The 16,937-nt window shown below is 29.0% G+C and overlaps 1 protein-coding gene across 8 annotated transcripts in view; it reads right to left on the bottom strand.

Moving 5' to 3' along the window:
- Positions 1-712: 712 nt before the first annotated feature.
- Positions 713-16,937, bottom strand: part of Chro (chromator) — a 37,468-nt gene continuing 21,243 nt past the window's right edge. For 4 of the 8 annotated variants that reach the window (XM_014439054.2, XM_014439052.2, XM_014439053.3 and 1 more), the window contains 10 exons: positions 15,929-16,031; positions 15,422-15,530; positions 10,013-10,123; positions 9,305-9,462; positions 8,887-8,990; positions 8,012-8,108; positions 6,672-6,824; positions 6,091-6,268; positions 4,940-5,033; positions 713-1,902 (listed from right to left, as the gene is read on the bottom strand). In XM_014439054.2, the coding sequence (XP_014294540.1) occupies positions 1,875-1,902; positions 4,940-5,033; positions 6,091-6,268; positions 6,672-6,824; positions 8,012-8,108; positions 8,887-8,990; positions 9,305-9,462; positions 10,013-10,123; positions 15,422-15,530; positions 15,929-16,031 (1,135 nt within the window). In that variant the 3' untranslated portion in view covers positions 713-1,874. Of the gene's footprint in view, positions 1,903-3,476; positions 3,605-4,939; positions 5,034-6,090; positions 6,269-6,671; positions 6,825-8,011; positions 8,109-8,886; positions 8,991-9,304; positions 9,463-10,012; positions 10,124-15,421; positions 15,531-15,928; positions 16,032-16,937 lie in introns of all 8 variants that reach the window. The other 4 variants (XR_010842715.1, XM_014439056.2, XM_067044804.1 and 1 more) reach the window with 4 other exon arrangements.

Here is a 16,937-nt window from a genome sequence, read left to right as displayed (position 1 = left end):
TCACTCTTGCCTTTTCCCATTAAAATAAATAGAAAATGTTTAATACCTACATTATTAGGCAATGTGATCTAAGTCTTATAATATCACTATACATAATCTTTATTACAATGGTGTAGGGAATTGAAACATTGAAATTAGGATTCATCACTTTTGCATGTAATCTCTTTCTTTGACACCTTCTTAGCCAAAATCCATAACTTCCGTGAACCAGATTATTATCATAAGATACGCCCTGTGATGTCCATGAGTAATATCAATAATTAGGAACAAAAGGGTTGAAGTGTGGATCAAGACTATTGAGATATATCTGGATATAGGAGTATGGTCTATGTTAAGAAAAACAAATATTTTGTAGACCAATTATAATGGTCAACAACTGGTTCTCAGCAGATCATGTTTATTTCAAGAGATGGGTTAACTTATATTACAGAAATAATATCAAATAACCATAAAGAAATAATGCCCCATAATTAAAATTCCACCACATTCAAAAACCTGAAACTAATAGAGTAAGTTTGTGATTTAAAGGGGGAGGGGAAAGACTACAGATTACAGATGTAGAGTTCCTTGGGGAAACAGTAAATTGCTTGAATAAAAGGATGCTTCATGATGACTTGTTGGGTTTAAAATTTACCATTCATAAAAAAAATAAACCTTAATATTATATTACATACCAATGATTGGATCCAAGGTAATTATAAAGATACTAAAATAAAATTCTAAAAAATAATTAATATTTTATTTTATTTTGTTTTTACACTGTATACAAAGAATATACATTACTTCAATAAAATCTGTCAGAGGCACAACAGAACTTAAATATATGACATCTGTGCGTTTTAAGTATTTAAATAAGAAACTACATTACACTGGATAAAACTATTTTATTTACAAGCTTCATTGTATTTCAAACAACAACCATAGCAAATGAAAGAGAAAAAAGATTAACATACTAATATATTTGACCATACATGTTCTGTATCTATACACAATCTGTATAACAACACAGGATGCTTTATATTTGTAATGTCTTTATTATTGACATAACAAATAATATAAAGAATTACTGCATAGCAATTGTCAAGCATATTAAGGAATTTACAAGAATGATCAGTATTCAAATTTATTAACCATTGCATTGTAGTCATCATAAAAAACAAAACATATATATAATTAAGTAATATATATGCTTATGTACACACAAGGAAGAGAAAAGTTCAACTTTAAGGAAAATGATAAAATTCTCGTATTTGAAGGGAAATGTAATGAATTTATTTCTAAATTAAAATAATAGTAACCATTCTCAAATTATAACAGTTTTATTATATGTAAGTTTATGTCAAAATAACTTGTAGAAATATATATTTTTGACTTAAATCGAATGAGGAGAGAAAATTTCAAGCAAGACATAACAATTTATTATGAGATCAAATCATTAAACTAAATATTTTATAGGTATAAATACCAATTAAAAAAAAAAGAAAAAAGATAATCAAAATAATTAATGAAGATAACGATTTTGTCAGGTACAAACAATGTAAAAACACTGCAATAGAACAAAAAAATGATCTCCAATAAAACTATCTAAACAAATAAAAGTAAAACATAAATCTAACAAATTTAATGTTTTTTTTTTTTCATTTTCTTTTTAATTCTACAATGTGTTAACTATATATATATTAAAATGATTCTTTATTAAATAACATTTACATTTACATTTGTACAAAATCCCATTCCTAAAGTTACAAGAGAATGGAACCTTTAAGGACCATTCTGGAGACGTATTTACATGAATGAATGGGAATAAATAAAAAATATACTATATATACAAAACATTGATTTTCATCAATCAATTTCAGATTGACCGAAAATGCCTATTCCATGTCACCTCCTGTCTGGAACCTAGAAGAAAATCATTAAAGATTTAACAACTTCCAAGTTTATTACATAACTTTTAAACATAATAAATAAGGTTGCCCAAATTATGGTGAACCTTACTGCTACACATCTAAGGTCATTATCAACAAAGTACAAAAAAAAAAAAAAAAATTATATATATAAAAAGGTATTGTCCACAATAAACTTTTGAATAACTGGACCGATTTACGTATTGTTTTTGTTTTTTTTTCAAAATGTTTCCATTCGCCATGGAAAGGCTTACAGACACTAAAATCTCTGGATTCTCAGGTAAAAAAAAATTACGAACAAAATTAAACATTTTTGGTATTAAGCTTAAAAGTATACGTTCTTTTCATGGTTATTATAAACCAATCCATCAGTTTCTTTCCAAAGAATAAGAAAAAAATATCACTGATACCATCAAACAATATTATATTCACAAAAAATTATAAAAAAATAATGTGGCTTGGGGTAAAGTAGGTCTTTTTTTTTTTTTTTTTTTAGAAAAGATAAATTATATCTGCTTTTAGCATCATCCGAAACTCCTAAATAGCATTTTTCAAGAATATATTAAATTGGAAATTTTTCACCTTGATTTATTTGAAGGATTTTTTTTTTCTTCTGGTGCCTATTATTCATAAAATCGTTCATAAATCCTCGGCATTTTATCCAATTTCTACTTTAAAACCACCAAGAAAGCTGAATGTCTACTCTTTCAACTTGCACTAACAAAATTTAGAACTAAGGCCCTCATAAGAGCAAAATATGGATATCAAATAAAGAAAAAAAATTCAAACGTTTTATTTTATATCTCTGGTTCTAATCTGTTTAATTAGAACCAAATTGTGCCCTTTGATGTAGTTTATAGAGCCCTAAACCAATGCCAAGTTTGGTGTTTATTGGTTGAGTATTGTTAAAGTTATTTAAATGTTTTTGATTTTCCAAAAGTAGCGCAAACATTTTGGGCTATCAAATTTTACTATCAGATTTTTTTGAAAATTAGTATTTGGGGATTTCTTGAGGTAGTAAAAACGAATATCAACTAAAATTGAATAAAACAGTAATTACAATTTAACCCACATACACAATGAGGAACCATCCAATATTCTTGTGAATTAGGGTTTTGTCCATAATTTGTTCAATAATTTTAATTTCACAATATCTAAGCAGGACAAGGGGTTTCTCTATGTCCCTATTAGCTATAGATAGAGGCTTGAGTTTTGAGGTAAAAAGAAAACAATTATCAATAGAGCTATTAAAACATAATTTCTAAATTAAAAATTTCTGTTATGTTCATTATCGCATATGTTGGTTCAATTTATGTTACCAAATCATAATAATAATATATACGTAAATGTTCAATTTTAAATAAATACAATTGATATGAAATGTTTCCTTAGTGTTCATTAAATCTATACCCACCCTCAAATATAACAATAGCGAAGCATTGCTGGGTCGGCTAGTAGTCAAATAAATAAAAAAAGATTAACAAAGGGTACATGATCGCTGGTATTTAATATGTTCATCCACTAAGTAAAAACTACGATAATCTTATAGGTTAGGGTCTGTTATCTTACCTCAACTAACGTGTCAAAAGTTCAGATTTTGCCTTTATTTGATTAGTGTACTTAGTGCTTCCACCGCAAAGTAAACACTTTAGTCAGCCTTAAGTGTGCAGTACCACCAAATTAGGCTGAATAGTTAACTGGCAAAAAAGTTTGTGGTCAGGGCACTGATTAGGTTATACTATAATATATAACTAGCAGTTACCCAACAATAGTTTACTACATTAGGTTATAACTATAAGATAGCTTATTTACTGTACTGTTAAAAGACAGAGACTATTGTATATAAACTATAGCCTCTTATCATATATATATGTGTGTGAGATTATAATATTCTGCTCAATGGAGGGATAAATAAATATCAAAGGGACATTGTTATAGAATAGACATATAATAGGGGTCCAAGTCAATGACATAAATGAAATAAAATTTCAAGATAACAAACCTAACTATCAAAAAAATAGTTTTTGGTGTTTGAATGGTAATATCAACATGTAATAGGAACAAGGATTGAGAGAACAAAGTACTTGCTGCCAATCCTAAATGTCAGTATACACAGTGACAGTGACAGTTGTCACTATAACTATTACCATCACCACACAATCTGGACTTAACCTCTCCAATGTTTCTTAAATGCTGGAGCCTATGGAAAGTATATCAATTATTACTCAGGCAGACCATAATTTTGTTGCAAAACTTATTGAAAAATGATTAATTAAAAGAAGATTCAGTATGCCTATTAATGTTGGAATGCTAGATCCATGTATATGAAATACAACTATAAAAATCTAGATTATCAAACTTTAAGTAATCTTTTAGTATTGATTCTCACAATTAGCATAAGTAAAATTTTAAATTGGTAATTTGAAATAATCTAATAGAATATTAATAGCTTTTGTTGAAATATCAAATACAAAAAAATCATAAAAAAAGGAGTACATGATTTTTATTTCTAGCAGATCTTTGATATAATGCAGAATAATAGTATAAATTAATTCCTGGTACTAATCTCGGATTAGTATTAAAATAAGGCTTTACAATTGCATTTTATTTTTGTTATCACACACTGTAGTACATAAAATAATTAAAGGAATTAAGTAAATAGAATATACTTTTTTGCAAGCTGCTTCCATTAAACCAAAAATTATAAAGGAGAAGCAGAAAGAGCATACAAATTGTTTAAAAAATTCATTCTTTTGAGGAACAATAACATAAATTAGCAAATTATATATATCGATGAACAAAAAAAAATCCCAAATTTTTTTAAAACTTATTATTAATGTAAAATATATTTGTCTTAATAAAGTATATTTTATTTTATTAAATAGATGTAAATTATAATTTAAATAATTTGTATTTTTCTTCTCGCACTACAGTGTGCGAGTGCCCATTTAAGCAGGCGAGTTCATTCCCCTCCCCCCCACTGTATTTCTTAAAATATTATTTATTAAAAATCAACTAAAAGTGATACAGACTTGTCTAATTCCAGAGCAGCATATTGCTCCTCATCAACTTCTGTCATCATCAAGTTTCCATCAGGTAACAGCAATACAACCCTCCGAGGTCCACCTACAAACATAAAAATATAAAGCAGGAAGCTGTTAATGCTTATTTAAAAGAAAAAAAAACATGGTGTGTGTGTGTGTGTGTGTGTGCGCGCGCGTGGATGCATACACACAGTGTAATCATGATAATCCGAACTAATTGCTGCTGGTTCGGTTTACAGAAAGTATTAGGGCAAATGGTGTAAAAAAATTTAACAATATGAATTTACATATTTCTATTTAATTAATTTTTTTTTTACATATTTCATTGGAAATTTGACAATATGAAGTTTTGAAAGTTTTTAAAAAATTGTTTTCTTTTACATCCTCAGCAATGCTAATTGATGATTTAATTTTTTAAAAAATATTGTTGATTTATGAGTGAAATAAGTATACATAAAAATAAACAATACAGTTTGTATGAATTTAAATAAAACATGATAAAAAAAAATTGAGTTTTCCAACAAAATTTGTATTATACATATCGCTACTATTACTTAAATTAGTTTTAAAGAATCAAATGATTTATACAATAGATATGACGTATTTCTAATTACAACAAAATATATTACCACTACAAACACTTCCATAGGAAATAGATTATCTGACATCGGAACAGTAAAAATTATAATTTTCGATTATCAGTGATTTTCAGTGGTTACAATCACTTGCCTATAGATCAGGAAGTTACAAATGTCTTTTACACATTTGCATTTTTTTGTGAATACAAAAATGTTATTGCCTGCAAAATTTTCTCAAAAAAATTGTCTTTTTTTTTTTTTGCTATATCAGATTATTGGAGTGTTCGGATTACCAAGATTACACTATATGTATATGTATGTACTGGCTGAAATAACTTATTTTATGTTATAAGAGAATATTTCGTTAAAATCCTATTTTCAATTCAAATAAAGATAAAATCAACATTCTTACAATATAGACAAATAATGATGGTAGCGATGAAAACTACCAAGAATTGAAGTGATTGAAAGTGTTGCCTACTGAAAGTATATTAATAAATAATGAATGATGATAGTTAAACCTTTCAATTTGATTTTTTTTCATAATAAACCAAACAGTACCTCCAGGAGCAGGTTCACCAGCTTCAACCAGCTGAGCAACAACTTGAGATTGTGTTTCTTCTCCAGATCCATCTTGGCTGCCGCCTCCTTGGACCTGCAGGCTGACTAGTTCTCCTTCCTCACCTTCCTTCACATAAAACTGTGTTTCTCCATCCCCATCCCCTCCAAGAATGTTCACCTAAAACAGACAAATATCTTCAGTTCCTCATTCCCACTATCCCTTATTCCTCATAATATGTGTTTAATTAAGTCATATTTAAAAGTATAATTTTTAAAAAGGCCTATTTTAGTTATCTCAAATATTTACTCTATTTATCTTCCGACATCAGCAAATTAAGGGTTTATTATAAATTAAACAGAATTAAATTAAATAGAATGGCAAATAAATGTGCTAGTACAATAGTAAATACTATAAATGAGCATTAATATCAAGATGGAATTGGAAATATTCACATATTTCTATATCACAATTTGTTATAAAGTTATTAGAAATATTTTCACCATGCTACTTCGTAAAGATTTCAGTTAAGGTTATCTTAACATACCAATAACATCATTAAAATAGATAATAGCATACTAACCTGGCTCAGTTGGGCAACCGTATCAGCATAAGATGGGTCAAGGGTGAGAACTGTGGCATTTTCTTCACCCTCTTCGCCTGTCGCCACATACACGCACTGCTGACCATCTTCACCAGACACTAAAAGAGTGTTGTTCAACTCTGATTTTCTTACCTAATAAAAATAAATTGTTATTACAGATTTATAAAAAATTTTAATTTATTTAAAAATAATATATAAAGTAAAAACCTAAAGCTTGAAAAGGATTGATGTTTAATACAAGATACAAACCTGTTTTAAAAAAATTGTTTGAACAGAAAAAAGTTAAATTACTTTTCTTGTCTTTTATTTAAACTTTAAGTTAGTTACACACATATTCTCCCAGGAAACCATGAAAGTGTTTGCAAATGCTGTCAGCAAGAAAGATCATGGCTACTGTGTTTTGGGACTGATGCACCAAACTCAGCGAAATTTGGGGGAAATGTTCCGACAGTTCTGTAATCGTAAAACGACAGCTCTGTAATCGTAAAATGACGGTTTTCACGACTTTTGTCATTGATTTGCATTGCCAGGTCATCAGTCACAAGGCTAGACCTACTACTGCGGTCCTCGTCATGAACAATGGTATGGTCATTTTAAAAATAAATGCACCATTGCCTCACTCAGCTTTCACTCATTACCCCCTCCCCGTAAACATCACAAACCTGACGATAAATTTCAATTGACCCGTTGTTTCAAGCCAACAAAAACCGAATCACTGACCGCACTTCACAAGTGGCGAGATTTTCTACAGAGAGGGTACTGAAAAACTTGTGCAACGGTATGATAAATGTCTCAATTTGAATGGCAATAATGTTGAAAAATAGCTTAAGAGTGTACCTGTCAAATGCATATAATGTATGTAACTTTGAGTTTTTCAATTTGTGAATTGTTTATTCCAAAACATCTGTTACTTTCTGGACATTTTTAAAAGTAAATAAAAAAAAAAAAAAGTAATATGAAGAATATAAGAAGTAATATGTTTTCAATGCAAGAATTAAAAGTGGGCATGAAGTGCACATAAATTTTTGTGTAAACAGTAAAACAAAGAATAAAGAGGGCAATGAGAGCAAAAGCACCCACAAAACCACAATTGCAATTCACTTAGACTAAAACCAGAAACATTTGGCAAGAACAAGAGCTTTTTGAATATTTAAAATTAGATTTGCAAAGGCATTAAATAGGATATTAATAGAAAATTTGAAGCCATTCAGTTACAACAGGGTACATTGTATAAATATAAAAATAATATAGGGGTTTTAAAATCTTAGTGGATTGAGACAGTTTTACTCTCATTAACTCATATATATTTCTAGCCTTACCTTGTAAACCAAACCATCATCACCAGTAATGGTAACAACATCAGAATCATTTTCATCAAAACTCTTTTTAGGGGAAACAGACAGTGATCCAATGGTTCTGGAAAACAGAACAAATAAAATATTAGAAAGATATGCAAGTATTTATTTTATTTCACAAAAGAACAGAAAAGCAATAAGGTGATTTTGAAATAGCGAGCCACTCCTCTAGGTAATTGTAATAAACATATCAGAGTACTGATTAAATTATAAATTGGAATTCTTATAGATAAATAAATATGTAAAATAAAATATGAAGAAAAGTGATCCTTTAACAGTTGTAAAAGACATGTAATAGTTTGTCTGTTTATTCTACTACACTGGAGTAAAAGAGAGGATAACTGACTCCTCTTAAAGGATTACAGTTTTGTGACGATTGTTTACTATTGGAATATTTTTGCTGAAATTTCACTGTAGACTAAATTCACAATTAAATTAGGCAAAAAATTAAAAAGAATGAAATAAAATTCATGAAAACTGTTTTGACAGCATCTGAAATACTAATGAATTCCAATTCATAATTACTTAATTAATGATGGTTAGAGGTAAAACTATTCTGAATTCACCAATACAATATAACCATACAGAAATACATGAAAGCTATGTTTTATCTATTTCATTTATTTATTTTATCTATGTTTAAAGCCACAAAAACAGCACAATGGGTAAAAAAGGCATGTATCCCATTCATTAAGTGGGTGAAAACATTTGCTATACATTATATTGTTACCAGCTATGCAGTATATTTTATTTTATTTTTTTTAATAAGTCATTATTCATAATTGTTTTTTCCCTGAGAGAGTAAGAACAATATATCATTACAGAAAATAATTTCTTACCCAGGCTTTAGTGTCTTTTTCACTAATGTTTCCTTTCCAGAACTAGAAGAATTTAATTTGTTGAGGAAGGAGCTGTTTCCTGATGGTTCTTCTTTTATGGTAGGCTATTTTAAAATAAAAATCAAAGTAATAAAACTTTGTTTAAAAACAATTTCCAAAGTTACTACTTTTACTACAAGATATTAGTATAAGAGCTCTAGCCACAATAAACCTACAAAGCTAATAAAATCTCTTGTACAGGTTTTAAACATGTATTTATTTTTAACTAATCAATAAGATATTATACTGACAAAAATATTACATATGATCAACACAGGCTATTTTCCATTTTAATGTATCAAATATACACATGCTTAGGTAGGAGGAATAGATTTTAAAATTTTTTAACCTCTTTAAAAATTAAACATCAATGACTTACCATTGAAGGCGCAGACGTCTCATGAGAATTCTGCTTAGGCGAATGGGGTGGGGTAGGCTCTGGCGTTTTCTCTCCTTCAGCTTTCAGTAGAACTTTTCCTGTTTCCGGACAGAGTGTTAGTGGCCTTGGAGGACTCGCCGGTTCCAAGGGGGGTAAGTCTGAGCATGATTCATAACTATTAATAGTCTTACATCATTTTTTAAACCTTATTACCAACATACTAAGTCACCAACACAGGTTGGCTCCAAGAGAACTACCAGCCTTCAAAATACCCATTAAACATAAAAAAAAAAGACACAAAACGAAAAACAGAAAATTTTGGCGAAAGTGAACACCACAGGCTTGGAACATATCAAATACTAAACTACGGAATATTCTTAATGCTTTGAACATTTCTACTAGAATATTTTATGAAATGATCTGTAATTAGGAATGGATGGAGCCATCCTGAAATATTCAATAATTAAAAACGAGCTATTTCCAAATTAACATGTATTATGCAACAAATCTAACATTAATTAGGTCAAGATCAATTATTATTACAAAAGTTTGCTCTTTTTCTGTATAATTAAATAATCATATTGATTTAATTTTACAGATTATTTTTAATTTTATGAGGAGGCTAAATACCAAGAAAGTTGAAATGTTTTTAATCTAAAACTACTAGTTTAAAATTTAAACAGGGATGAAGAAACTGGATTCCGTTACCTGTAGGGAATAGATCCGGTAGACCAGCATCAGAATCTGAAGAAGACTCCTGAGGCAGGTCGATAAAAACATTGTCAGTATCCAGATCCTTCTTGTCACTGCTCACTGACACTGGCAAAATAACGAAAAATTTATGGTTGAGAAAAGAAGAAAACCCTTGATTAATTAGAAAAACTTTATTACAGACGATATCGATTAAATAATGAATTCATGAAATAAAAAAAAAAAAAAATAGATGACTATTTATCATTTGTCATTTTTCAGTAACTGTTAATATTCAAACCGACTTTACACGGAAACGGATAAAACTTTAATATGAGTAAAAATGGTAAATTAAAACACGAAGGACTTCTTATTATGGATTGTGTTTTTAAAAGGATAATGTATATAAGATGTAAATACATTGATGGCGGGATTCTAAATGTTTTCAATTAAATAATAAAACTTGCATTACCATATACAGTCTGGAGTTACTAACTAATCTAACCTTTTTTTTTTTTAATATGGCATTCCATAACAATAATAGAAACAACAAATGGAAATTAGATTTAAAGTAAAAGTTACTTTAGCTGGATTCATGTACATAGACATGTAAGTCTCATTAACCATTTCTGGATAGGGCCTTCTAGGAAAAACCTGTAATAAGTAGGCTAATGGAGGAGGTACTGAGTCAGGGGAGTATAACCGTAACAGAATACGGAAAATGCCACTTTAAAAGTAGATGGAGCAGGACAACAGCAGTGATGGAAATGACCTGTTTAGGGGGGAGTCTTCAAAATAAAGCTCCATGCTCTATGTTCTTCTAGATTGGGGGGGGGAGAGAGGAGAGGAGATACAGAGGACAAGCTCTTCATGGATCATTAGAAACAAAAAGGTACTTCAAAAATGAAGTATAAGTCTCCAATATAGGACAATAAAAAATAGAAAATCAACAATAAATGTTGAAAAAGCCTGGGACTAACAATTAAGCTAACCAGTCTTTCCATAGAAAGAAAGCAAGAACTTTGGTATAAACATTCAAGTTCTTTTAATAACAAAGGAAAAAGGAAATCAGAAACATGATTACTTCACCAATTTTTCCCAAGGATCAAAAAACATATAAGAGCCAAGTCTCATCTTAATCTTAGCTAAGAAAATCAAACATATCATGAGTTGGGAAATGATGACTGCATTAATACGATGGATACAACTTTTACTTACAAGGGGAGGGAGGCTACGCACATGGGATCACCAATTGAAAACTGTTTTTGAAGAGGTTTCTTGCTAATGTGCCCTAGTAGGTGAGAAAAAATTTTTTATATATTTTTTAATTTTATTGCATACCGCCTTTGCTAAGTATGTATTTAATGGTTAGTATAAACTAATTGATTTGTTTGTTTTTGTATAATAAGAACAAAATATAATTCATTGTATTAACCAAGTTTAATTTTCAGGCTTGATTTTTGGAGGATGTTTTGTTTTTTGCTGATATCCCATGTTCACTAAATAAATTCATAACTCCCTCCTCACAATGTAAACAAAATCCAACCTAACTACAACTGTTGCAAAGCTGAATTCCCCTGCTTTCAACCTATATAAGTATCTTTTAGATTTTATGCCTTTGTATTGGAGAAAAAGCAGTTTAAAATCAAGAAAATTTTCTCTAACATTTCATTTTATATCTCCAGTTCTAATTTGTTTAAGAAGGTCCAATTGGTACTATTTTGTGCAGTTAAGAGTGTCTTAAGTCTCTATTAAGAACCAGAGATATAAAATAAATCGTTAGAAAAAACTTTCTTAATTTGAAACTGCTTTTTCTCTAATATAAAGACATAAGATCTGAAAGATATTCATACTGGTCGTAAGCAAGGAATTTAGCTTTCCAACAGTTGTAGTTATTAGGGACAACATTGTGAGGAGTTATGAATTTTTTTTTGAGAAAATGGGACAAAAAATTTCCATCCAAAAAATGAGCCCAAAAATTCTAATTTTTGATTTATATGAAAATAAATATGGAAGGGTATCAAAAGACACTTAAACCAAATCTGAGTTAATTTTTTCAATTTAATTTTGTTGGTATACTATACTATATTTTTAACACACTTAAACTCATCTAGTAGATAATTGATATTTTGTTCATATAATACAAAAAAAAAAAAAAAAAATCAATTGGTATATACTCACCATTAAATAAATACAGAGTAAAGGCATTAAGCAATAAAAGTAAAAAATATATAAAATATGTTTTTTCTTGGCTCCTAAGGCACATTAGCTAGAACCCTCGGATATGTGTCTTAATATTTTTCAACCTAGTATCATCAAAAAAGTTACATTGAAATTGGTGATCCCTCATGTGTAGCCTCCCTAGGAAGTCAGAGCAAAAAAAAAAGTATAAGTAGGATAGCCTTTAGTTCAAAGGGAGTATGTTCCGAGCTAATTAAGCAAGGTGGTAGTGAAGTAGCAAACCTGTTCACCCACTTTATCAATAGCATACCGGAAGGAGGTGCAAGATCATAGGAAATGAACCCAGGACAGCTCATTCTTATCTTTAAAAAAATAAGGTGGAAGAGTGGGTGATAATTGCAGAGGCATCTATCAGACAAATCCAAATATGAAACTAATGAATAAGTAGAAAAGTAAAAACTAAATTAGAATACTTGGTATAAGTCAGTTTACAGCTGGAAATTTTTATATTTACCGAATATTATCGCTCAGGAAATTAATAGAATAGCAAGCAGCAACAGCAAGGTGACTGAATATGATATTTATACTTGAAAAATGCATACAATTTAATGCAGTAAATACTATGGAAAATCAGTGAAAATGGTCAGCTTGATAAAATTAAATTTTTTTTATATAAACTAAAGCTTGATCTAAAACATTCATTTCAAAAATTTAATCATTAATCAGTTGACAAAAATTTTTTATCAAACATTTCATAGGACCAACCTCCACAGCAACATAAATTTTGTTAGGAAATCATGGGCATTCCTAAAGCAGAATTTTTTTTTTTTAAATCCTCAAATTATTTATTTCAAGCCATGTTCCCACCAACAAGTTAATGACCATGGGAAGTTTATCATGAATTAGGAGGAAATCTAACCAATTATTAACGTATCAATTGTAATGTGAATCCAGCTTTATTTCACCATATCTACACATTGATATTATTTAAGCAAACTTTTAATCAGATTTAAATCAAAACTTAGTTAAATTTTAAAAGCATAATTGTTAATTGGAAATTAACTAATTCAGAAACATAAACAAAATTATTTGTATTAAAAATCTAGCAGTGTTTAAGAAACTAATAAAGAATTTCTAGATAGAAACCTTCAAAGCTTATAATGCCAAAACTTCCAACTAGAAAACATTCACTATACATCTAGGACGGAATTCTGAATAATAAATCCATAAGAAGTTTTAACAAGTTGAGGAAACCTAACAATAAAACAATTTTTTTGTCTATCATAAATTCTTCTTTTATCTCGAGTACTTCAAAAGAAATAGATAACTACATAGATCTGAGACAACTAATTTAAATAAAACAATTATAGCTAGTAACATCATAAAGCTAAAAAATGAAAAACAAAATCTCTACCATAGAAAGATTGAAATATATATTTAACAAAAGATGTAGGTCTGAATGATTTGCCAAATGATTTATGAAATACAAAACGATGCAGTCAAAGCTCCTTATTCGCAGGTGACATGTTCTGTAAATACAACTCAAATACAAAATGATTATTTGTACTAGATTACAGAGGATATGTTACTATGTTACAAAATAAAAAATACTGTAGAAACCCATATTTTGTCTTCTGATTTCATGATGGATCATATAGCTGATTCATAGACATTAAAATAATGTGATATGGATGCAAATGACTTGCAGAGGGATAAACATTCAAGTGTTTTTATTTTCAAATTAAGCTGCAACACAGCTTTTTTTCCTTTGAAGGAACTAATTTTCATTCGCTTTTTGATGTTTATACAACATTATACAAAACAGAAGTGAATTGTTCTATTTACTTCAAATTATTGCAACAAATGACAAGTTGAAGTAATAAAACAAAAGATTCCAGCCATATGAATAAGCATTTAATTAAAATAAATGTCATAGAGGAAGACTGAAAAAAACTTATGAATTCCAGCAGTGTTATGAGAAAGAACTTTCAGTCAATCTGCATTAAGACTTGGTAATCAATGAACACTTATTATTTTAAGTACATAGCACAGTGTGTTTAGAATCTGCAAATTAAGAAATTTTCTGATATCATTATCAGAAGTTGTCACAATTTTTTAATCCGTGAATCCTGAAAACCCAAATTACAGAACCATGAATAAGGAGCTTTGACTGTATGAATAATATTAAAAAAATGAGAGAGAAAATGTTGTTTTATAACAAGAGTAAGCACCCTTATAAATGCCAGAGAAGGGAATCCTTCAAAACAAAGATCAAGAGTCATCAAGTATTTAAAATAAATCAGTGTTCTTATTAATTTTTTTCTTTTTTTTACCATATTTTTAATAGTCATTAGAGATTTAAAAAATAAAAAGTTTCCTTTCATTCTTCTAAAGTTATAATTTTTCCTTGTTAAATATATACATTTTTTTTTAGTTGTATTGATACATAAAAAAATCCCATTTCTTATATTTTTTTAGCAAACAATCATCCAGAATTAATGAGGTAAAAGCTAAAATGTATGATGTAATTAAAGCTAATATTAAGTAGAAGAAAAGATCATCCAAGTTGGCCTCATAACGGGGTTCAACAAAAAGCTTTTATATCACCAAACACGACTAATGTTTAGGACTAGTATTTGAGTTGAACCCCTTAAATTCTGAATGTGTGAAATTCTGGTCAAATCAGAATTTAGGATTAAGACTCTTAAAACCAAAATCTATGATTTAATACGTAGAATATATACAGCGAATTTGTATACTTAATTCTTCAGAATAATTAACGTCTATATAAACAATATAAGATAAATGTAACATATCAAGATAATTCAAAGAACTGAAAAATAAATTGAGTAGTGAAGGACACAAAGTTTCCACTTCTAGATGAAATCAAGGTAACAAAGGTATTCTAGCAGATTTTTACTCTTTTTAATGGTTAATGGTATAGTTTATTTGGATGAAAAATGCAATATTCTACCAGTAAAAAAGCACAATCATAAAAGTAAGAATTTGATGCCAAGTAACCAAAAATGTGGAAAAGTGGAAATAGTTTCAGTCCCTGAATTACTCAATCAATCAGATGGCATTTAAATTTTATCATCAAGTAAAAAAAAAAAGTCATTTCCATCCTAACACCTATCAGGCTGTTACAATTTGCAACATACATAACTCATAAGATGGACAATCACATATATTATAAATCTATTAAAAATAAATTACTCAACACAAAATAAAAAAATCACAACTTACTGTAGCCACCTCTGCCACCGCCTCTCCCTCTCATGCTACCCCTTCCACCGGCACTGGCCCCTCGTCCCACTTTGGGGCCAAGTACTTTCCTCTCCCCATCCATACGGCGCTACAAACAAACACATTGTACGTACGAAATATAACAATTTTATTACATTTACCAATAATTAAATATATTTGTATATATACACACACACACACACACACACACACAAACACACACATAGATTGAAGCTAATTAGTCAACCATAAGAATAAGCTGGCCTGCCTGTCAGTTGAAAAAAATATCAAAATGTTATCTAAATAATTTTTTATATGTCATTTTTTAGCCCCACAGTAGTACTTCATATTTATGTTTTTTTTTGTTTTGTTTTTTAGCTAAGTACTGATGAAGATCTACAGCAATGGTCAAAACATTGGTTATAAATAACTTTTTAACTATTTTGATATTTTATTTTAACAGCCACCTTAATGATCTTATCCTTTATAAATACGTTCATAAAATACCTGAAGCTCGCTACTTGAAGTAGTGACACCTGGCCTCAAAGGTAGCTTCGGCCGTATGGCAGGTGTAATAGCAATATTTGATCTGGAACCACTATGTATCAGTCTAAAAAAAAATAAAAAGCATTGGCAACCTTTATTAATTTGGTAAACATTTCTAACTTGGTAAACTATAATAAAAATAAATAAAAAATGTTTCCTCCATTATGAATTTTTTAAAAATAACATACTTTTTCTCTATTAGCCCAGTATTATGCCGAGCTGAAGTGGCTATATCCATCCTTCCAATGCCAAATATTATAAAATTAAAATTACCTTTGTAATTGTTCTAAAGGGACCTAATCCCACAATAATAAACTATTTTTCATTACATTTCATTATTACAACCCGAGTTATATTGATTCCTTAAATTAGGCTTTGGTCTTTACATCAAACCTATTCTTAAAAAATAAGGACTAGTTTAGAATACTTATACATATTCCTCAACTAAAAGAAATAATAAACGTATAATATATTACAACGTTTGAAATAGACATAATAAATCAGTTGGGCTTGAGCTTGAACCCATGAATAAATAAAAGAGAGAGGCAGGACTGTGTTAAGACTAATCTTGTAGATTTGGGTTTTGATGGCTTCCAGTAGAAAGAAGCACAAAGGTAGGTTATTATTTTGGTGTTGAAATTGAACTCTAGGGTTAGCTTACTCTTTTGTTATTTTCTTCAAATAAAAATGATTAATTTCTGAGTTGGTAATAACAAACTCATTTTGGCCATAAATAAGGATTACCCAGAAACTAGCAAATCAGGCCTGTCTAACATTGGTAACTTTTCACCTAATCAGCACAATTAACCAAGGTATTAATAAAATAGTATTAATTTCAAGCAAATATAAGAAACAAATAACAATGTTAAATATAATAGAATAATATCTCAGTTTCACTTGTATATATCGTAGTGATATTTAACATCTATATTAAAATATAACTAAAAGTGTTAAATGTTGCCATGAAAAG

This window comes from Halyomorpha halys, unplaced genomic scaffold (assembly GCF_000696795.3).
Source record: "Halyomorpha halys isolate HHAL.00 unplaced genomic scaffold, Hhal_1.1 Scaffold74.1, whole genome shotgun sequence".
Lineage (NCBI taxonomy): Eukaryota > Metazoa > Arthropoda > Insecta > Hemiptera > Pentatomidae > Halyomorpha > Halyomorpha halys.
Note: the sequence above shows the minus strand (reverse complement) of the source record. Positions and strands in the feature narration are given on the sequence as shown.